This window comes from Oreochromis aureus, linkage group 5, assembly GCF_013358895.1.
Source record: "Oreochromis aureus strain Israel breed Guangdong linkage group 5, ZZ_aureus, whole genome shotgun sequence".
NCBI classification, from domain to species: Eukaryota; Metazoa; Chordata; class Actinopteri; order Cichliformes; family Cichlidae; genus Oreochromis; species Oreochromis aureus.
In genome coordinates this window covers 35155798-35178372 of record NC_052946.1, presented here as the reverse complement: position 1 = coordinate 35178372, position 22575 = coordinate 35155798, and the positions used below count along the sequence as shown (strand labels likewise).

Below are 22575 nucleotides of genomic sequence, written 5' to 3'. Positions count from 1 at the left end.
GTGCTTAACTTTGAGCACTGCTTAACGTTACAACAAAGGTTATTTGCTATAAAACAGGTTACGTGAGTGTACTAGTGTTGGTACTTAGCATTACTGTGCAGTCCGTTATCATGCAAATGACGCGGGGCGCGCGGCCGATGTGTCATGCCCTTTTAAGAAAAATGAGAATCAGCGGGGAGTGACGTCTGCTGCGCGCACGGGCCCGAGGCAAACTGACACTTGCGGAGCGGCGAGGAGACAGCGAGCAAGATACGGTAAGTGCAGAAAGCCAAACTTTACTACGTGCTGAATGCGGTCGAATAATAAGTCATTTGCACGGGACTACGTAGCGCCGACGCTCGCGTGGCCATTAGCGAATTCATCATCACACGCCGTGTGTGTCTGTGTGTGTATGCGTGTGTGTTTTTTCGCCGGATAAAGGAGAGGAATTGCCCGCAAGTACATACCGGAGTGTGCACTCCCATTTTAGTCAAGGCCAGACGGAAGGGCAGGTAACGTTAGCTGTGGCTTTCCCGAGAAAATACAATGCAGTGTGGCTTGATTTAGTGCTTGCCACGTCTGGTTTGGTCGGGAATAGTAAGGTAGGGTTGATTGGGGCAGATTTCTGATAGGGTGGTTGTGTTTTGATAGTGCGCAGAGGTCGGGAATGTGTCGGCTAGTTAGCTCGCCTGCTAACGAGCCGCAGCTAGCGGTTTGTGAAGTGTCGGCGGCCCGCAGCAGGCAGTTAAAGCTAGCTAGTTAGCGGCATTTTGCTAACAAGCTTGATAACGGGACTTAGGCTAGTTGCTGGTTTGAAACTAGACTGCTTGCGGACAGATGCCGGCCTCACTCGCGTGGATTATAGATTATGCCATTTTAAGGGTTTATCTGTAAGCAGGCTTATGATTTGACCAGAATTTGATTAATGTTGCTGGAGCTCATGTGGTAATAATCACACATCGACAGTGTTGTGCTGTGTGGTTTAGTCCGAGCCACAGATTGCAGGGACTTGGCATGACCTGAAGTGATAAGCATATGCCGCTGCCTTAAGCAAATTAGGTAGATTCACAGTGAGATAACCAAAGAGCTCAAATTACTTTCTCTTGTCTGACTCCAAGCTTCGTGACAGCCTATCGCGTATTATTTCTGCTGCAGGGGAAAGATGTGAAGCAGGAAAGGTGTGTGCCCCATCCTTAAAACTGTAAACACACAGCAGGTCACTTTCCCAGTTAATCAGCCCTTTTTACAAAGAGGCTCACTGCCTCAAGGGTACTTTATTTCACTTTTTCTTTATTGAAATGACACATTTCCTCGAACCTGACTTTAAAGATGCCATCTATGCCAATAACCCCTACCCTCCTTCTTAGCAAGCAAGCCAGCCTGCTGTCAGGATTCTTGAACAGGAACAGAGACTGGAAGAGGTTATTTTAGTAGGTAGCTACTCCTTTTCCATCCTATCAGCATGAAGCCTTTTTGCGCTTAGGAAAGAGGATGTGGTTACAGGTCAGGGCCTCAGTAACACAGATGCATTCAGCTGACAAGGCTTGTCAGTTACGGGTCTTTGTCATAATTAAGTCACAGAATTTGTGTGCCTGGCTGCAGTTTTGCTCTGACTCATGGGGACATTTAAGGTTGTAGGAGATAAGAAAAAAAGAGAGTATTTCTTCACAAAGTATTTTACTCTAGTTACCTGTGAAAACATGGCATTCCCCTTTATTGTAACTCTGGTGGTAAGCGTTTATTTCACAAGCTTGTAAATTCCTAATTTCCTGGCGAGGTTTGTAATTTGGCAGTAATTACAGGAAATTACAGACAAGTTTAAGTTGATACACTTCAAAATAATTAGTTACAATTAATTGCCAAGCTATTTATACAGCGGGACTTGAAAATCTGTTACAGGTGAAATTTCATGTACTTTACATTTCATGTAAAGTAAAATGATCTCCCGCCCTCCAGTAAATTACAGGTGCTTTTAAACTTAGACCCAACTAAACTAAGATCGAAGGAATGTTTGTAGATATTTTTGTCTATACTCTAATCATCGACTAGCTGTCAGCAGCCTCTGAAGTTAGTACTTTTTGTTTTCTTTTTCTTATGTGTAGTGAACTGCGACTTTTAGTCGAGGTAACACGCGATCAAGCACTTTTCAACATATAAAAACACTTATTAGGAGCAACTGTTATCTCACTCTAAACCACAAGTAGAGGGGTTTTTTTTTTTTGTTTTTTTTTTTGTTTGTTTTTGACAGCGTAGCTCATCAACATGTAGTTTGACAAGCAAGCGAAAACCCACAAGAGTTGGTATTGTGCTGCTAGCGTAACCAGCGGATGTGTGCATGTTCACCATCCGCACTGGGTGGAGGATACGGAGGGCAGCTGTCAGTCATCCCATCCTGCTGAGTCAGTTTGTGTGACAGCTTCGTTGCTGTTGGATTAATCTCAGTAGACCAGGAAATTGTGGATCCTGGGAGGTTGTACTTTAGCTGAACAGCCTCCTGTTCACTAAATTAAGTTTTGCAGTTTATCCAGACTTGCATTCGCTGCATGCTCTTGCTACCGGCGCCACCTAATCCAATTCCCAGCCTTAGATGGATACATACCTTTGGCTGTAGAGGGTGAGTGATGCAGTGATGTCATAGAGGAGCATGTTTTCTGTGGCATGTGGCCTTCTCCCGCTCCTTATTTGCTGGGGTTACTACGAAAGCAGATTAACAGCAGTGGTGTGTTTGTTTTCTTGGGAATGACAGTGTGTAGTTGAGGGCAGTGGAAAGAGAGGGGTTTGGTTTTAAAAGCTGATGTCCTTAAATGGCCCTGTGTGTATGTTTGCGGGTATTGTGACTGTGTTTGCAGGCTTGTGCTGTGTGTAGTTTTCCTGGTATCATGCAGGCAAGGTGTCAGAACGAGAGTATTCTTTTCACTCACTTTGGTACCTTTTTGCAGAAGAGGCTGCAGGTAGCTGCAAGTTCAAGGAAAACTCAAAAGAAACAAAAATCTGTTGCTGGCAAATTAAACATGAAGCAGAGTCTCTTTGAGCTGTAATCAATATGTTCATTTGGGGTGTGAAAGATGGCACCAAGCCCAGTGATTCTAGCATCAATTAAGACACTCTGAGCTAAGAAAATTTGGTCTGTTTCTCAATACTTTATTAGTAGCAGTATCTCCTTTTTTTTAGTGGTTTATTGGTCTTCATTTGTAGTTGAGCTTCCGTGTTAGTTCACCAGGACTTTGCCTGGTTGTTTTCATACATAGACTGCCATATGAAAGTTTAGGAAAGCAATCCGATTCTAGACTTAGATTTTTTTTATATTTATTGTGGTGCATCAGTAGCAACACAACTGTAAAATTATTAAATAAAAAAAATTAATAAAAATGCGGGATATAAATTACTTTACACTAAGATTATTGATATGTTATTGGCAGGCTGTGTTCATCAATGTCACGGGTAAAAGCTGTGTTTCAGCTTGTTTGTTTGTGCATACATGGATGGTTGTGAAGCTCCTGCCTGAAGGTAGGAGCTGAAACAAAAAACTATATCAGTGCTGCCAACAGTGCTAATTGGTGAGAAAGTGCCGGCTGGGTTACTGTCACCTATGTTTAGCAGCTGCAGTAGTTTGTCTGGTACTGTTTTCACTGTGAGAATCTCTGTGTGCGAGTCATAATGCTAAAGAAATATGCTCCCAGTGACAGGTCATGTAGGGGGAACTACCACCAAAGTGGTTTTAGGTTCTTTGCCTGGTGTTCAGGACAGGATTTGTCAGTGTGACACTGACAAACTTTACAGGTGTGTACATGGTTTTCCCCTGTCTAGAAAAGCGAGGTGTCTTTCATTTGTTCCCATTATTTTAAGATGGAGTAAATTGAAATGTTTAAAAATAATTTTATCAGTATGGCATTAAATAATGGAGAAAACCTTTTGAATGGACACTGCAATATTCTATGCAAGGGGGAAACCCCTGGTCTGACTAAGATCAAAATGAAGGTTGGGTTTGACGGTTATGGTTTGACCTATATAATATTTAGTAAGAGAGGCCCATGAGGTTGCCTTTCTTTCTCAGCTGCATGCCTGTATTCTGTATTATTTTTTTAATTTGAAATGATGTAAAATAATTTTTTTTTAGAAGTTGGGTGTGGTCTCAGTACTCATTGGCAGTTCAGTTACTTTTATTTCCAGCACATGATCGCCTGTGACTATTTTTTTTAAATATATATTTGTTTATATGCTGTAGTAAGCACCCACAATTGCAATAAGGGAAACCATACCCTGTCAGATCTGCTTACAGTTAGGCAGGTGATTACAAAACTCCTTTAAATGTCAGTAATATTAAACTTAACTTCTTTTCAGTATCAGAGACACGGTGAAAAACCCTGAAACCCGGAGTGTAAGGCTTAATTTCCATTTTGTTCTGAAAATAACATCACATTTGTGTGAAAAAGGGGATGTGAAATCGGAATGAGATCGGCACTAATGCTAAACTAGTCCAGTAAATGAAAAGATTATTTTTAACTTGCTGAACAGCAAACTCTTAGAGGAAACAAAATTTTGGCGACATCTCCGTCTCTTGTGAAATGAGGAATCCCTCTGCTAACGTCAGAAGTAATTCTTACAGTGCTGAAAATTCCAGATGTAGATGACAGATTTGGAGTCTTTTTTTGTGCTTTTACTTTCTAATTTTACTTTTATCTCAACAGTGTGCCGCGTATGCTGCGGCTGAACTTCCACTCCACGGTCTTGTACTATAGACCAGCAGTCCTTGTTCTGCTGTGCAGCCTTGGAGTTTTTGGTGTAGTGGCTCTTGGTCCTGTTGTCCCCCTTCTGTAGGTTCTTGTTAGGGGTCCCTCCAGCTTACAGCACCTTTAAAGATCAGAAAAAGGACTGCTGTCACCAGCTGTAGTTCATAAAGGCAGAGTTGGAGTTTTTTGGAGTTTCTGATTTTGGAAAGGCAGATGAATGATATTGAACGTCAACCTGTTTACCGAGCCAGCCATTAGTGAGACTTGATCCTTCGAAATAAGTCAGGACTGGCTCTTATTCTGGTTTATCTTTTTTTTTTTTTTTTTTTTGTAAGGCGATCCACACAGACCTTTTTGTTTTGTTGTCATATTCAGCTTTGCACACTTCTCTTTTTTTGTACAGTAGTTAATCTGCCTGGTAGTTTGTGATGCTTTCTTTTCTATTGTCGTCTTAATTTTTGTTGGCAGACAGTTTGTAGGTGCATTCCTCCCAACATTTTCATATCAATAACATGTTAAATATTCCTGCTAGTCAGCCTGTCCAAGTAAAGAAAACTGTCTTTTTATACCTTTCTACTCCTTTTTAAAAAAACATGTAGGTACTTTATTGGTTGACACATGTGAGGAGTGGACCCTTAGAAACAATTGCTGCAAACTGAGTTTTGAAATGGTAAAGATGGGAGCTAGAATTTGACTGCACTTTTTTGGAGGAACACTCATCCTCCATAATGACCTCTGAAGCCGGCACATAATAATCTGAGTGCCTCTGTCACAGAGCGAGCCCCTGACGTCATCCGTCTTAGCAAGGGTCAGTCCACAGCGTTCACAGTGGAATTGTGATGTGCACATAGCTGACAAGTGAAGTGTAGCCTAAATCTAAGTGTGACATTGTCTGTACCACATTGTATATGTAACACACTGCATGCACTTGACTTTGTGCTTGAATGTTTACATGAGCGTACAGGGGTGCGCGTTTGGATAGCACTCACGCATCCCTGTTCTTTTTCTTCACTGCCCATTGGCTCCCCTCCCTTAATCATGCAAGGAGAACTTCTCTTTGAGTGCAGAGGATTAGAGAATATGAATTATGCACACTCTGGCCTTCTTGTCCCACATGGTCCCTGCTTGTGATTGAAGCTGGAGGTCCTTCGTCCTTTGACCACTCCCCCTGAGAGTTTCTTTAGCGTGTGCTATTTAAAAAAAGCAGTGCAGAAGAGGATCATCTGCTTCCAGAGTAGCTGATGATTGGGCTTTTGATGTTTGCAAAAGAGTTGATGATTAATCGAGGCTATACAGTTGTCCTTGGGACCTAATTTCAGCATGCGCTACTATCTGATTTTTATTTATTTTTTTCATTACAGCCTTGCTGTCAACAAGCGGCACTTTTTAGCCCTTGATCCAAAAGCGCTTGGTTCATTAAAACATAAGCTGGCAGTCAGCTGCCGTGTATTTGAAGAAAACCGATATTAAAATGTTTTTAGTATTCTCTAAATACATCCCCACCACAGTTTGTGGTTGTATCAGTAATTTAGAATTGTTTATATTTCAAGTTTGAATGTCTTTTTTTACTGCAGCTTTGACAATTACTGGAAAATCTCCTCCTATTTAAAATATTGTTTTTTCTAAACCAGTTTTGTTAATGGGGGTTTAATTTCCTCAACTATAATAGACATGTTTGTCTATAAAATGTTGAGAAGTAACAAAGATTTCAGCCAAATAAGGTACCAGACTGATTGCTTTTAAAGTACACAGAGTTTATTCTTATTGCTGTGTGTACACACTCATCACAGACCTGTTCTGAGCCAGGAAAAACCCTGAGATACTGCTTGATATGAAGTTAGATCAGTAGATAAGGAATCAGAAATCCCCACATTGCTTAGCTACATCTAAACCCCTTCTGAGTCTGTAGCCCAGCTTGTAGTGACCCAGTTGGCTACCCCATCTGACTTTACGCCACAGTGTGTGCCAGTGATTCGTAACCTCCTTGTTCCTTAAAGGGATATTTTTACTTCACAATTTCCTTCCATCACATTTTCCACTTCCCTCAGCTGTTTTCTGTCATAAGCGAAGGAGACCGCCACCATATTGCTGTTTTATAAAACCAAAAATTGACTCAGTGACTAACAAATCTGGAAGCAGGGTGTGTTTTGGTGTGTGAAAGCCAAATGATTGTGTCATTACGAGGAATATCTGCCAGATCAATGTATCATCTCCTCTCTCCTTCAGTTCCCCCCTACACATACACAGCACAGCTGGTTTTTGTTAGAGAGGGGTCACATACTCTTCACCTCCTCCACCCTGAAGCAGCTCCACTTATGGGTGTTCCCTCCATTGTTGTCCTTCTTCTCCTCTATATCCTCCAGGAATGACTAGAATCCTTTCTTTCTGGAGTGGGAAAAACTCAAAGACCAGACAGGAAAAAGAATCCCTTTGATTTGCCTGAAAAGAGATTTATTTTTTGCTTTTTTTTCCCCCCACTGTCTTTTCACACCTTTGCTCATTTTGTTTGTCCAATTTTGATTTTTCCCTGTTTGTCCAGTGCAGACTGTTGGGCTGTCCAGTGAAGCAATCCCGCCATGCGTGAATACAAGCTAGTGGTGTTAGGCTCTGGAGGTGTGGGCAAGTCTGCGTTGGTGAGTATGGCCTTCCAAACCTCTTCTTGCATCTCCTGCCTCTTACTCCTGCCATGTGTTCCCTAAAGACTTTGTAGATAATTGTCAATAAAACAGCAAGAGGCTTTGCTAGCTTTTGAAGGAAACTATGCGGTAAAAGATTGTTAACTATGGAGGTTTATAGAGCCCAGATGAAACTGTCTTTTGACTGTTTTAATTTTTTCGTAAAGGATTTATTGAGAACATGCTTGTTTGCTGACAAGGGTTTAATCTATCTCCAAGGCCTGTGTTATTAATACTAGCTGCATGTATACATATAATACATATAATGGTTTTATTGTTAGGGTTTTTGAAACGTTCAAAGTGTGCCAGTCCTAAGCTCATCTGTGTTTGTATGTCTAGACATCGTAATCTGGTTTTTACTTTTCTTAAGATTGATAGAGAACAGAACCAGAGCAGTGATGTATTTTATTGTCAGGAGACCTCAGATGCCTGTGAAATGTGTCGTATGCTTTGCTCAGCTAATTTCAACCAGGTGTCAGGTTAATCCCTCAAATGGGCAGGATTAAGATGTTATTAGGTGAACTTGATCTACCCCACCAATGTAAACCTGCTGCTATGCACAGCACTATGAGCACAATCCAAACTTGGACATCGCCGTTTATTTGGAGAGTGACACATTTATCATAATTTAGCCTCTGTGTACCATATGAGATTTGAAATAAAGCAACTGCTATGCAATTGAAGATCAGAAACATTGGCATTATAACCATTTTTATGCACAGGCCTCACATGTAATTGGAAAAACTAATATAATTATATATAAAATGTTCATTTTTAATACCGCCCAAGTCTGGAAGCCATGAACATCACCACAGATGGCTTTTCTTCTTTGTGATGTTTTGCCAGGCCTTTGATGCAGCTGACTGTAGTTGTTTGTTTGTGGGGCTTTCTGCCTTTAGTTTTGTCTTCAGCATGTAAATTCTTTTCTTGATTGAGATCAGCCGATTACCTTGACCATTGCAGAATATTTCTGTTTTTCTTTTTTGTTTTGTTTTTTTCAACCTCCAAAAACTTCTGGGTTGGTTTTGCAGTGTGGTTTAGATTTCTGGCCATCTGTACTGTGAAACACTGGCCTGTCAATGATCTGAACTGACAGTATATTCCTATATGCTTCAGAGTTAGCTGCCTCTGTCTTTTGTCACATCACTGGTAAATGGTGAGTGCTATTGGAAGCTACACATGCTAATGCAGTCCTACAGCATGTTTTTACAGATGGAGATGTGTGCCTCTTTCCAAGCCTTCTCCATATTTATTGCTTCATATTATTCTCTTACTGAGTGATTCATTTCATTGGTCTAAATAATGCTGTTTCCACACTGGGCTGGCACCTCTGCATTTCTAGGTCTAATCTGGCCTAAACTGCTGGATACTATATTCAACATTTTTGAGGCTAAATTGTTTTTACCTTGTGGCGAACCCTCTGTTTGCTGTCTTGAAGTCTTCTCATTGTGGTAGACTTGGATAATAGACATCTAGAAGAGTTTTCTTCACTTGGCTGGATGTACTAAAAGGATTATTGTTTACCATGAAAAGGATCCTGTGATCCTGTCATCCACTATTGTTTTATGTGAATGTGCAGGCAGTTTTTTTTTTTTTTTTTTTTTTTTTTTTTTTTTAAACTTTATTTTATTGTAACTTCTTTTGCGCTACTCAATTTTGCTTGCATTGAAAGCTCTTAACTCTCTGCATCTTCTGGGTTCACAGCAATGAGGAAACAAGTGCAAATCCTAAACTCGGGATCACCCCTTGTACTTTCTACATTTTACTATTCTAACTGAATATTTTTTGATAAATAAAAATGGTCAGAGTTCAAGCACATGCAGATTTAGAAGTGTGCCAGTAGAATAATTATGTGGTGCTTTTGGTCACAGCTGGGCTTCATGAACATCCTCATTCCTGTCTAGTTGTGATGATCGTAGGTGGACAAAGTGTTAGATGATATGGCACTTTGGCTGCATGTGCTACTCCAGAAGTTTGATGTTGGCTTTCTGTGTGTCTCCCTTTACAGACAGTTCAGTTTGTACAAGGAATCTTTGTGGAAAAATATGACCCTACAATAGAAGACTCATACAGAAAGGTGAGTGTCCCGTGAGAGGCAGAGTGCTGGCTTGAAATGAGCTGATTGTTACCAGCTGCTCCTCAGGTTCACATATTATTGTGCTTGGAAATTTTCTCATTCAACTGCTTCTTCACTGTTACCCTCTCATTCCTAGTTTTCATTCTTTATTTTTCCCTGCGACTTCATACTACTGGTGTGGTTGCTTTCATGTTTTCCCCTCAGTGTTAGCTGTCTCTTTCAGTCTTCAGTGTATGACCTATGAATATAACCTATGAATTCTGTTTGCTCAGTGACCCGAAATTAAAGATGCTCTTACATGTGTTTTCTTACAGCAAGTGGAGGTAGATGGCCAGCAATGTATGCTTGAAATTCTTGACACAGCCGGCACAGTAAGTAAAGTCACTGCCACTGAAATCTCCAGATGCCCAGCTTTGCTGTGCATATGCACTCCTGAATATGTATTTTAGTAAATCAAGAGGTGATTCAGATCAGAGAATCCATTAGGTATTGTTTGGTAATTTGGCCTCTAGGGAAAACAGTCATATTTTATTTATTTATGTATGTATTTAAAGCTAAATTGTAGTCAGAAAGCAGTCGATTCTCTCTGCACACACTGTTTACCTGCATTCGAGCGTGACCTGCTCAGATGCTATTAGTCAATGCTACTCAGGCTCAATCTGGGGGAAAAGAAACAGACTCCTGGCACCAGATATCTTTTTCCTCAGCTGCAGTTTTTACATATTCATAAATGATATTTGATACAAGATGTGACTGTCTGGCACACTGTGAAACATTAAAACAAGTTGTATTTCACAGATACATTGGGCAATGAGATCTTTATTAGCTGAAATGACATCCAGTTATGAGCGGACACTGTGATGCCTTTTTATGGTGTATCTATGATTGGTGTACAAAATATTCTAAAACAATCTAACATTAGTCTGATTCTGCCCCCCTACCCCCCACTGGTGTCCTCGTGCAAGAAAATGTCTGAAACATTTGTCTGTGTGGGAACTGGCGACTGAGAAACACATCATCTCTTATCCTAGATATGTGCAAAAACTGTTTTAAGTGTGGGTTTGTCTATAACAGACCCACGTTGCATTACAGTGTGCGTGTGTGCGTTTGCTGAAAAACCCGACAGACATCCAAGAATTGTTATCCTGCACAATACTGTTTCTTTATCCAGTGGGATTTCAACCAATCCACTGTGATTATTCAGTTTATAATAAAATGGTGTTCAGTTTCATCGACGCACACTGGCCTGAAATTGCTTATTTTCTTTTTTTCTGTTTTAATTCTGACAAATGGACCAGTCAAAACAAAAGGGACAATCTAGAGCCAACAAACTAAGCTTGACAAATGATTTAATGATTATTTAGACTCAACCATCCAGTCAAGTTTGCATATCTGTGAGAAGATTACAATGTAATTGTCAAACTGGTGCATCGAACAAAAGAGTAACAAAAAAAAAAAACAATCAGTAAAAATTATATAAAACGTTGGAAGCTGTATGACAGTGCTCATAGCCTCTCCATCTTTCTTTCCCCTTGTGTAGGAACAATTCACAGCTATGAGGGACTTGTACATGAAGAATGGCCAAGGCTTCGCCCTGGTATACTCCATCACAGCACAGTCCACCTTCAACGACCTCCAAGACCTGAGAGAACAGATTCTACGAGTAAAGGACACAGAGGATGTAAGTATACTGCATACTGGTGTAAGCGTACAAGTGTTTTATAATTTTATCAGTTTGTGGCTAAAATTTTCTTTAATCACGTGGGCTGTATAAAGCAGAGTAGTGGCAACGAGTACAGTTAGACCTAAACGCCCTGTGTCCGTGGGCTCAGCTGCCTACATTTTTCAGGGGCCTGATCAGACTGTTGCTATAGATACCATTCAACACTATAATCACTCTGTGTTATGCAATTAATTGCAGATTTGTATTATCTGAACATAACACAATCAGTGTCACAGTGTTATGTTTATAGAGTATAAACAGTGGCAAACTTGTGTACTCTGCATAACTGAGCACTGATTAATATTAACGTTGTGTGTGTGTGTGTATGTCCCTGCGGTTTCATCAGTGTTTGTTGTAGACACCGAGCACTCGTGCTCACTAGGCTAAGGAGAAAAGTAGGGGAATATCTTGGATGTTAAACCCTTACTCCTGTGGGTTTTTTTTTCTGTATACTGTGTGGTTTTCTCCATCAGGCCTGCCTCACATCGACGCTACAAATAAGAGCATGTGTCATCTCCTTATTTTCCAAGCTTGTTGTTTGTCACCAGCACATTTCCAGTTTTCTATGTATCTGCTAAATTGTGGGACTGCTGGAGCGAGTAAGCCCTCTATCCCCTCTCTGGTCGAGCCGATAGTGCGTCAGCAGGATCTAAGATGCCCTTTTTTGGTGATCTCTTGAGGGAATGAATGTTACCATAACCCACCCTCTTGGTTTTGCTTCCTTACGTCTCTCTGTTCCCCGTCAGCCATCTGTAAAGCCTCTGTCTAGCCTGGAGCAGAATACCTCTCTTTTCTCTTTTTCTTGCTCCCCTTACTCTATATTTGTGCAATTATTCTGCTGCTTTTATTTGAACTGGCCTTTTCAGCTTCTGTTGCATTCTTTCCCCCCTCTGTTTGATGGCCAGCCTTGTGGTGTTGATGTGGTCTGGCACTCTATGTGGGTGATTGGACTGTCAGGCATGAAGTGCAAGGAGAGCCTCAGCTCATCAAAAACTCTGGGTTGTGAAGCTGTGGTTCTTCATTAGGCTTTCCATGGTTTGGGAGCTGAGGTTAGCCTCAGGCTAACAGATGGATTGCAGGACCAGTGGCTTCTCGACACGCAAGGAAAGAGTTGATGTTTCTTTTCTTCTGGAAATCTGTTCCCTTTGAAAACGTCTTTCAGTTTAAACAGTTCAGCTTATCTGGCTATTATGGCCACTCTGCCAGCTATCAGTCCACTGGTCATTTGTGCCCTTACCTTTGATAGCCGTGATATCTGTTTATCCTTTTTTGCCCCTTGCAAGAATGCATGACCAAAGGAAATGCTGGGCATGTTTTCCCTTTTTCTTCCAAGAAGGCAGATTTCTTAGTTTGAGAAATCTTTCAAGTGACTGCAGAGCTAAAGCAGAAACTGTCGATGCTGCTACAGCTGTTCTTATTCTCAGCTCTGACATGCACCATTTACTGCAAAGCGGGCAAAATGTACAGATGCACTTAATATCACCAGGCTCAATTAAAAGGGCTTTTAATGGTTGTACATTCATTGAACACAGTAGGGTCAAATTCCATCTCTTTAGAAGAGCCATTAGTGGCAAAAATAAAGTAAGTGAGCAGACACTAGTGAATTAAAGCTCACTTCCTTCATTTCCTTTCACACTTCTTATGTAAGAGAGGTCTCATGACTTTTCCGGGCCACCTCAGTCTCTGCCCGTGTGACTAGGATGGTAGTAATGCCTGACTCCAATGCTTGTGACTCACTGCTCCATTTTAAAGAACCAACTCCATTCATTTTTGTCGTTCTGTATCCGCCTGTTCACTGTTACCCACAATCCAATCTTCGGCGTGCCATTGTGGGCGGGATACGACCTGTCTGTAGCATGTTAATAAAGTCTGAACAGATTCTCTGTGGGTTGTGTGGATTCTTCAAGTAGGCTAATGCTGCCTTGTGTTCTGCTGATGCTGAACTTTTTTTTTTTTTTTTTTTTTTTTTTTTTTCCCTGCATACCTCCATCCTTTCAGCCATCTCACCATTCTTTTTATCCCAGCTTGACTCAAGAGTTTGTGTTAGGAGAGCATACCACTGGTTCTCCCGGGACCCCTGGGAGAAGTGTCATTCAGCAGTTCAGCTTGACGATTTGTTTAGATATCAAACATCAACCACCAACCTCTGTGGGGTTAATCTAAACATCTCAGTTTCCTGTCATCTGCCCCATAGAAAGGGCGCAAAATACTCACCCTATAGCTTACTTTGTCTCAAGAAGCCTGGCGGTAGTGTTCCAATAGCAACCTCTGAAAAGAAGACTTGCTGGGGGGGGAGAAAGAGTATGGACAAGTGAGCGCATGTCAGGATACTGGTATTTTCCTTAAAAATATGTAGATTTTCCACATCCACAAGACATGTCTGGGGGGGCATTTGTAGATCCTCAGAAGAGAGCGAAGGCAGGATTTCCCATGCATAAATTTATTTGGCGCCACAAATAGACTTCCCCAGCTGATATATTATTGGCGCCTCTTTTGTTGCATGCAGAATTTTTCCATCGGTTGATTCCAAAGCTGTATCACAAACACAGATATCCCGTGAATGAACCCTGTGACAACATCTTAAAGTCTTCCTCACATCTGAGATGTTTTCTAACATACAGTTTTACAGTAATTAGTTTATTAAGCCAAGTTTCAATGTGGAAATGCAGCACAGGCTGAATGAACACATCCACACACAGACTCTCTGTGTCATATAATTCCAGAGAGCAGCTGGAGCATGGAATCCAGCTGAAACATTTGAAAATATTCAGGAAGGAAAGCGATGTTATCCCAGCTGGGCGGGGCTGTCATAACTTCCTCCGGGCCAGCATTCTCCCTAGATAGCCGGGCAGGAAACAGCAGGCAGGATGAGACGCATCCCGACACCCTGACTGCCCCAGCTCTGCCTACTTTGACAGTTGAGGCTGAAGTTTTGCCCAGAATACTCTGTCCTCCTCAGGCTTTCTTTTTTCTTTTTTCTTTTTTTGAGGGGACCTTGGTTATTAAAACATTTGAGAGAACAAAAGAAGCAGCATTGCTTGTTTTAGGAGTTTCCAAAACCGGCTGCACTTAATCTCAGTGACTGTCCCCTCAGCTTTGCTTTTAATTTATTTCCCTTTTAAAGAAACAAAAGTTAAAAATAAACCACCTTCCTCGTCAGTTCATATTGATTCTTTAATCTCTCTGGACACAGTTGTGTAACCTAAATGATTTTCTTTACTTTCCCACCGGGAAGGAGATCGTTTTTTATTGATCATCTTTGTGACCCTCCAATTCAGGCCTCAGAGAAAAGAACACTCACTGACTGTTAATACTCATCTCTTCAGTCTTTTACTTTGAGTTGTACATTTCTTTGCAAATATTGCTTTTTCACTACCTTTCAGTCCACCCAGAGATTTAACCCCTTTGTTTGTATGTGTGTGGCTGGTGTGTTCAATAAAAAAGCCCAGGCCTTTATACTGTTAACCGTTCCCTGAGGTAGAGTAAAGAGTGACAAATGGATTAAAACAATCTTGATGATGTTTGTTTTGTAACATCCCCAGCTGCGCCTCCAAAGAAGGGTCCTTGTTCACCGCAAGATGGCATTAAAAGGTTTATGATTAAGTTTACAAAAAGTAGAGTCAAGTCTAAAAGAAAAGTTAATGCAAACGTGTTTACAGGAAACACCTTTGTCATTATGTACAGTCTTGTGATTCAAGCTGTATACTTGTATCCTGTATACTTCTAATTTATCTGTGTCGGATGTGAAGCTAGACTACAGCTTCAGCTGTGAATAATACAAATTGTAGGATGTATATTAAATCCTAAAAAAGCCTGCTGACATACAGAGTGGAGTCTAGATTGTAAGGACAAATGGATTTGGAGGAATCTGAAAAGTTTTTGTGAATAAAATGTTAAGTTTTACATTAAAAGAAATTTTAAAAATGCATGAACAAGGAATATATGACCAGACAATGGGGGATAAATCATGTGGGCACAAACAGAACCTGGTTGCTCTTACCTGTCCTCAGGTGCCGATGATCCTTGTAGGGAACAAGTGCGACCTGGAGGATGAGCGTGTGGTGGGGAAGGAGCAGGGCCAGAACCTGGCCAGACAGTGGAACCACTGTGCCTTTTTAGAGTCCTCTGCTAAGTCAAAGATCAACGTCCTTGATGTGAGTACAAACGTCCCCTCCAAAAACGCAACTCTATATATTTTTCAGTTTGTTTTCCGTCTGTCACAGTTGGATGTGTGTACTGCAATCATCAGTAGAATTGTATTTATTTAAGACACATAATTAAGGTTTCTCTAACATGTAGGTAATAATGAGCTCAGATGGATTATACTTGATTGTCTGGGCTACATCCTGTTAAACCTTGTGTCTGCAAACTGTCACACAAATCCATTTAGTGACGAGGCTGTGTGTGGCTACTTAAAGGTATAAGGTTTAGAGCTTTATTAACATTTTATCTGTGCTGTCTCTCTCTCTCTCTTAGATCTTCTATGACTTGGTCAGACAGATAAATAGGAAAACGCCAGTGGAAAAGAAGAAGGCAAAAAAGAAATCCAACTGTGTCCTGCTTTAAAGACCCTTCTCCCTTCAGCCCCTGCAGCAGCTCTGAGCCAGGTGTGTGTGTGTGTGTGTCTACAGTTTCAAAACACATTAGTCTTAAATACCCATGCAGCTGGCATCTTCACAACTTCATGATTCATAGACAAGCTGTCAGATTAATTGTTATGTAATGGCTTTGATCTTCCTGCTGTCTCCGATTGTACTGCATACATCAGTTGTCGTTTTAGTCATGTGGGTTTGTTTGCGTGCGGTTAAGTCGAAACAACTTTAATTTTATAGTCTAAATAAACTGTCTGTAGTGGTTACTATACCTGTAGAAACTCAAAATATACAGTTTAGAGATGGAGCCCCCCCTCCAGGCAGCTGGAGGTATAAGAGAGGGTTCAGGTAGAGACGATAGATTACACAATTATAGTGTGTGAAATAGCAAGCAACATGAGGTAATGCCTGACCTGGCTCCCTGTGATTCATTTAACTGGATACAAGAGAGGTTCTTGGGTTAAAACTGTCTGAAGAGGAACTTTTCCACCTAACAGCAGATACACAACACTGATCTGTCATTAGCTCTCTTACAGTCTACAAACAACTTCACTCGTCATTCAGTGAATATCATTTCATTGATACTGATGACGCATAGGCCTTGTGAATGTCTAGAAATGAAAGCATCCGTGAATTACCCTTCAGACCTGTGAAATGCTTTTTAAATCTTCATTCCTGTTATATGAATGAGTCAGTCTGCGATAACTGGAGATAAATTTCAGACCTCAGCAAGCTGCAGCAGCCCGTTACATCTGGAAAATCCTGATCTGTCAGCATGTTGTTTCCCAGACGAAGAGCTGCTTCTTTTGAAATCTTTTTCACAGGATTTTTAAAAAAATGTGTTGAGTGGACAGTGGTAATGAGGAAGTCTGAAAACTGTCACGCTAAGTGCTTATTTCTGTGAATCCTTCCAAACAGACGATCTTGTCTGTTAATTTTAGAATGACCGTAGGCAATAATTAAAGTTAATTCGTCAAAGTCTGGACTACAGCATGAGAGCAGATTGGAGCTGCAAAGCATTTTCTGTAAACACTAATATGTTTCCTTGTTTCTTCTACAGTTGTATAAGTCTTATATATGAGATTTTAATAGATGGCCAGCACATTGAGGAAGCTGTTAGGTACTTGCTTTTGCTTCATTGTTATTCAGAAGTCATAATTCTCATTGTAGAACTGAGCCCATTTAACCCACCCCTCACCAGTTTCGAAAGTTTCCACTACATATGTAGAAAGTTTCCTTCAGGTGACTCTCAATCTATTCAGTTGAGGAAATCTTGTAAGAACTTAGGATGTGCAGCCACCCTCACATGGAGATAACTGAATCGGGCCTCATTGTTTCCAAACTTTGAAGATAGTGAAGCGTAAACTGTTCAGAATGCTTCAAACAAACTAGTTTGCATGATGTGTCATTTGACCTTCTGTCAAAGGCTAAACCTGTTTGCTGAAGTAGCTGTGTGAAAGGTTGAATCTGGATCAGACGCTGTACAAAGGAGATGTAACTGTTAGCTTTTGTGAATTTGCAAATGACGTAACACTTTGCACTAGCTGTTTGGTCTGTGTTTGCCGACAGCACAGGAGCCTAAATACCCAAATGTTTGCCAGCGTTTGGTTTGGGCTCGGGGACTAAATCTGGTGGTGATCAAAGGGCTGCAGGATGGAACATGAGTGGGTTTTAGGACTAAAGCCTGGGTGTCAGTGAAGCTGATGTGCCCTTGAGCAGGACTCTGACCCTTAACGTTTTTTTTAAGAGATCTATGCTTTTTTTTCCAAGTAGACAAATAAGTTCTTCACAGTTGGTCAGTACATTTCCCTGTCAGTAATAAAGTGGCATAGCATTTCCACAATAATAAACATCTGGCTTTAATATAATGTCCAAACATGAACTGCTTCTCCCGAGTCTGCTTTAATGTTTCCAGATCAGTAATTGGCTATTGTTTTTATAATTATACTGAACCCACAAATAAGGAGTGTACATCCATAAAGCCTACAGATAAATAATAAAGGACTGACAAGCCTATGGGATATTTTGCCATAAGGATTGGAGCAAAAAACTAATCTAATCGTGTGCAAGAATAAAAAGCTTTTAACAGTTTATTCGCTGTTAGTTGGTGAATGATATTGTGAAAACAATCAAATGTAATTAAAAGAGCAAAATGGAGCTCATATTTGTTTTTGTTGTCTGCAGTCTTCGTTGTTTGAAATTAAAAAGGGTGTAGCTGAACAAGCGACAGTCTGAACAACTTTTTTTTTTTTTTTCCTTCTTCCCTCCAGTGTTTTGGTTAGAGTGCAGTCGCTTTTAGAAGCTCTTACAATCTGTTAGCTGGTATTTTGGGCTCTGTTGTCAGAACAAAACCTCAGTGTTGCCAGACCTGACAGGTTCACACAGCCAACAGAGAGATTTTACGTCTTCAGTTACTTTTAACTTCCAGGGTGGAGGAATAAAACTTTGATATTGCAGATAAAACTGGATTAGTGAAACAGACAGTGCCATTGTAGCCAGCCCAGACAGCAGGGTCGCTGAACCACCCACTGCGTTCCTCGTCTGAACCCATCTGTGTTGGTCAGTTAGAGCTCCAGTGTGTGAGAGCGGGGGCCTCTGTTAGCATGCCCCAGGGTGGCGTCAGCACTCCCAGCACCCCCCACCTCCACCCTACCCGACTCACGCCGGCCAGCCCAATGAACCAGCACTAACGGGATTTCAACCTCGCTGTTCCACTGCTCACAGCCCACCAGCTCATAGGCTGCGAGAGGGAGAGAGGGGATACAGTGCCAGCCACAGACAGGACGCAGAGAGTTAATGGGACATGTCAGTTTGTGGCTTTTTTCCCAGCATGCTGACCTGATGAGCTCATGAACTTTGAGTCTCTGGTTTTATCTGTCGTTGTATTCACTGGGAGAGGGATAAATTTAGGGAGCTGATAGCTTGCATGGCCCTAGATTCCAAACACCTTTATGAAATAAAGCTATCATTAATATTCTTGAAGGAGATCTACTATGTGTCTGAAGAGGTCTGTTAATGAATACTTCATCAGAAACCGAGCAACAACATATGGAAGTTATGAAAGCTAACTGTAAGACTAATAAGAAAAACAAGATTTGCTGTAGCCAGAATGTGATTATAACAACATGAGAGTAGACCGCATGAACACTTGAAATAAGAATGGTTACTGCAGGGCATCTGTTATTGCGCTCATTACCAACCTATTGTCACTGCCTCTCTGAAAGGTAGCTTGGGCTGCAAATGAATCACGAGCCTGCTAGTTGCACTTGTAGCATCATGCATATACTCCTATTATGTTATTTGTGCTCTGTTCTCATTTTGCTGTTTGTGAGTTGAACACCAGCAGCTCTGTGTCCGCCCAGACAGACCTTCATTTAATTGCAGCAGCTACACTAAGCACAGGCTGAGCATGAGCTAAGAGCTCAGACTGTTAATGGAAATATGGCACCTGATCAGTGTTTAAACATCCCAAGCAGAAACTCGGCAGACCTCATCACATGACTTTTGGCAAAAGGACTGATTGAAGTTTTGCTCAGCTGAGAGAAGCCACAAAATGCTGATCACTCTGCTTTCTAAAGCCTTTGGCACTGAAAGTGCCTCTGAGGAACATAATGCAGGAGTACTTCTCTGTGCTCCCTCTTGGACTGCTGGCTTCACTTTCTGCTCTGAGGTGCGATTTTCCCCAGAGGCTTTGTGTAAAACATTTGATCTCTTTTCCAAGGTCTGGTTAAGATGCAAGAAAAGCGCTAAGAGGTTCAAGAATGCAAAACTTTGTATTAAGGGTCCAAAAAGCAGGTTATAAGTTTTTTTTTTTATAATTTTATTTTTAAGTGTTAAAATCCCAGGTTTATGCACATCATTCTTGTAATCATTAATGCTTTTACTTTAAAGTGGTATAATATATGCTATATGCCCGTGTATTTTTTTTTCTTCTAATGAAATTGCAACACTTGCAATGCCATTCAGCAGCCATTAGAGGGCACTGCCGCCTTAGTTTTCTTTCTGAGGGTGGTTTGGGTTGGCTATGGAACGACTGACAGTGTGCTGTCTTGCAGAAATGCTGTAATGAAGAACTGTTGCCCTGATTGGAACGTGCCAGCATTCCAACAGCCCCGACCCCACCCTTCCTCCATCAGCCATAAACGGTGAATCAGCTGACTGAACTGCTCCTATCAAAGATGAGGATGATCTACACCAGAGAGAATGAAAAGAGAAAGACAGTAAGAGAGAGAAGACTCTGGTCTCTCGCCTCCGAGGACCTTCCTCTGTGTCTCAGTTTGAGTGTGAACGCTGAACGGGCAGCGTCCACCTCTGCACCAACAACAGCACCACAAACTGACGATGTTCTGATTAAAATGCAGCAAAGCCTCTGAAAGTTAAAAAAAAAAAAAAAAAAAAAGTCCACGAGCTGCCTACATGGCCAGCCCCTTATTTTTATTTTTTGACAGCTTAACATAAAGAAATAACAGCATTTAAGAAGGAAAACAAAGTTAGAACTTGGATTCAGTATTTTTCATCTTTTTCAATATTGTATTTGAAAGACATGGAAGTTGACCTCTTTAGTTGTATGATTATAAATATTCTTCAAAAACGAGCATGAAAAAAAGCATCAGTTATTACGTGTAGATGTTTTCAAGTGAAATCAAAGTGGAAAAGTGAGATTTTTTTTTTTATAGCCATACACCTATTCTCCACGCCTGTCATGTCAGTGATGATAGATCGAGGTCTATGATATGATATGTATTATTATTATTTTTATTACATTTTGTTTTCTTTGTTTGCCCTCTTGTTCATGGACTTCTCTTCTGCCGATATCTCTCTCTGATGTGACTTAATTTTATACTCAGTCACCGGGATTTCATAGCTCCCATAATATATTCTGCCATTTTTCTTTTTGCATAACAATGCTTCAGAAAAAATGGGTCTTTTATAGAAGAAATATGGGGAAAAATAAGGATTGATTTCTATGTCTCTCGAAGCTGAAATATATTATACTAAACCAACTCTAATAATGCTTCTTGTGTTTTTCTGTCAATGATGTTCCAGCTTTTATGGATTATTAAAGTACATTTTAGTACATTTTCATTATACTGGTCAATGTATTTTTGTGAATTAAACTTTTATTCAAAGTGGATTTGACTTATTTGGGATGAAATATGAGATCAGAAGATTTTCTTGTTTTCTGGAATTTCACATTGAACAAAAATGGGAATTGTTTGGGGATGTAATGTTGGTTGGAATCAGTTACCCAGTGATTTTGAATGGAGAAACTGTTCAGTGCACTGTTATTCCACGTGCTTTGCTTTACCATTAGGTGTCAGTATATTAACAAGAATAATACATGGACACGCTACCTCCTAGAAGCTCTCACAGTAAACCATGCAAAGCCAGCAGTTAATTTTTAACGTGTAATGCTGCTTTTAATCGGATAATCAAACTGCACACAGTGCACCTTCAACATCCTGCTTCACACCAAACACTGTGAGCATCCGGAAGGAAAAGGGGGATTCTTCACACCTTGTACTCTGAGCCTGCTTTTTAATCCCACTTTCTCACCTGAAAGACGGGATTTTCTGTAATCTCTTCTCTCTGATTTCCAGAGCAAAGGAGAGCGCAGAGATATAAATACAACAAACGATGGAAGGTTAAACCGTGCATTGCGTGGAGGTGAAGCAGCATAAATGTAGGTTTTTCTAACCTCAAGAATATAAGTGCGTGCTTGTACTCTTTTGTAATGCTAAGTCATGATTAAATAGTTAACATATAAAATTACAGCTTGACCTGTTTTTCAAATCAGAAGCAGCCAGCTCGCTATTAGTGCAAGTCTCCTTCAAGTTTTTCTTGTAGGAGGGAGGAAAAAAAAAATGCTGCATCATCTAAGCTCCTTATGTCTCCGAGGGGGATGTCTGTGTCACGCAGAGGAGGATGCTAAAAATCTGCTGGTGAGGACGGTGGTGAAAGGATCAGAGCGTATGACTCACTTCTTCTTGTTTTTGACTCTTATCACCTACACCCCAGCCTTCATCAGGCTCCTAATCCCTTTAGCGGCTGAGAAGCGGAGTAATATCAAAAAAACACTTTTGCATTCATTACACTCTCAGTGAAAGAATGCATGCTGCCATCCCCCTGACTCTCCACTCTGAGCTTCCTTCAGCTTCTCCGACTCCCCTCGGAAAAGTAGAAAGACTCTTTGGTACCAAGTGGGCTTGAGTAAAATCAAAGCACTCACCGATGCAAAATGCGATCATCCTCACAATGTATTACTTTCAGAACCTGGATCAAACGTGGTAACACATCAGTCATTTCATTTAATCTTTGTAGTACGAGCCACGTGAAGGCTGTACAAAAGTGCATTATCTGCTTATGAAACCAGTTGTACCTCCACTTTTATCCTAGAAGGCAACAACATGGATCACATGCATACAGAGTATAAAAACACTGAAACAGAAATGCTGGAATGTCCTTTTTTATCAGGAAAGAACAGCTTGAAAGGTCCTTTAAAGGCGTTAACACGATGCTGACCGCTTTAAATGTGTCAGTGTATGTTTGGCCAATCAGCTGGTATGATTCTTGGCACTGCTCTAATATTTCCTTTAAACAGTGCTGCATTTTGATATTTTCTGCAGCATATTGTTGTCCGTCGTCTTTTGATTGAAATGATCAGAGTCATTAGTGTCGTCCTTTCACTCCAGTATCATCTCCTGGAGGTCCAAGTTTGCATTTACTGGATGAAGTATGTCAATATGTAGCCTACTTTAGAGATGAGGCTGAAAGCTTTTAGACATGCACACTCGTCGCT

At 40.8% G+C, this 22575-nt stretch overlaps 1 protein-coding gene across 6 annotated transcripts; it reads left to right on the top strand.

Moving 5' to 3' along the window:
- Window positions 1–112: 112 nt before the first annotated feature.
- On the top strand, window positions 113–20910 carry LOC116320713 (ras-related protein Rap-1A-like). Of its 6 annotated transcripts, none has more exons than XM_031740389.2 (8): window positions 113–254; window positions 7254–7342; window positions 9393–9461; window positions 9776–9832; window positions 11002–11142; window positions 15195–15338; window positions 15661–15791; window positions 19832–20910. In XM_031740389.2, exons 2-7 carry the CDS (start codon window positions 7286–7288, stop codon window positions 15748–15750), a joined length of 558 nt encoding a protein of 185 aa, XP_031596249.1. In that variant the 5' UTR covers window positions 113–254; window positions 7254–7285; the 3' UTR covers window positions 15751–15791; window positions 19832–20910. The 6 variants fall into 6 exon arrangements, with proteins under 6 accessions (XP_031596249.1, XP_031596250.1, XP_039467820.1 ...); XM_031740390.2 differs by having other exon boundaries at window positions 135–254; window positions 7249–7342; XM_039611886.1 differs by lacking the exon at window positions 113–254 and adding an exon at window positions 291–491.
- The last annotated feature ends 1665 nt before the right edge of the window (window positions 20911–22575 follow it).

Bases quoted from the DNA above. Each gene is read 5' to 3' on its own strand.
- LOC116320713 (XM_031740389.2), top strand. From the start codon at position 7,286: ATGCGTGAATACAAGCTAGTGGTGTTAGGCTCTGGAGGTGTGGGCAAG. The intron at 11,143-15,194 runs GTAAGTATACTG...ACCTGTCCTCAG, and splicing joins GAGTAAAGGACACAGAGGAT to GTGCCGATGATCCTTGTAGG. The intron at 15,339-15,660 runs GTGAGTACAAAC...TCTCTCTCTTAG, and splicing joins CAAAGATCAACGTCCTTGAT to ATCTTCTATGACTTGGTCAG.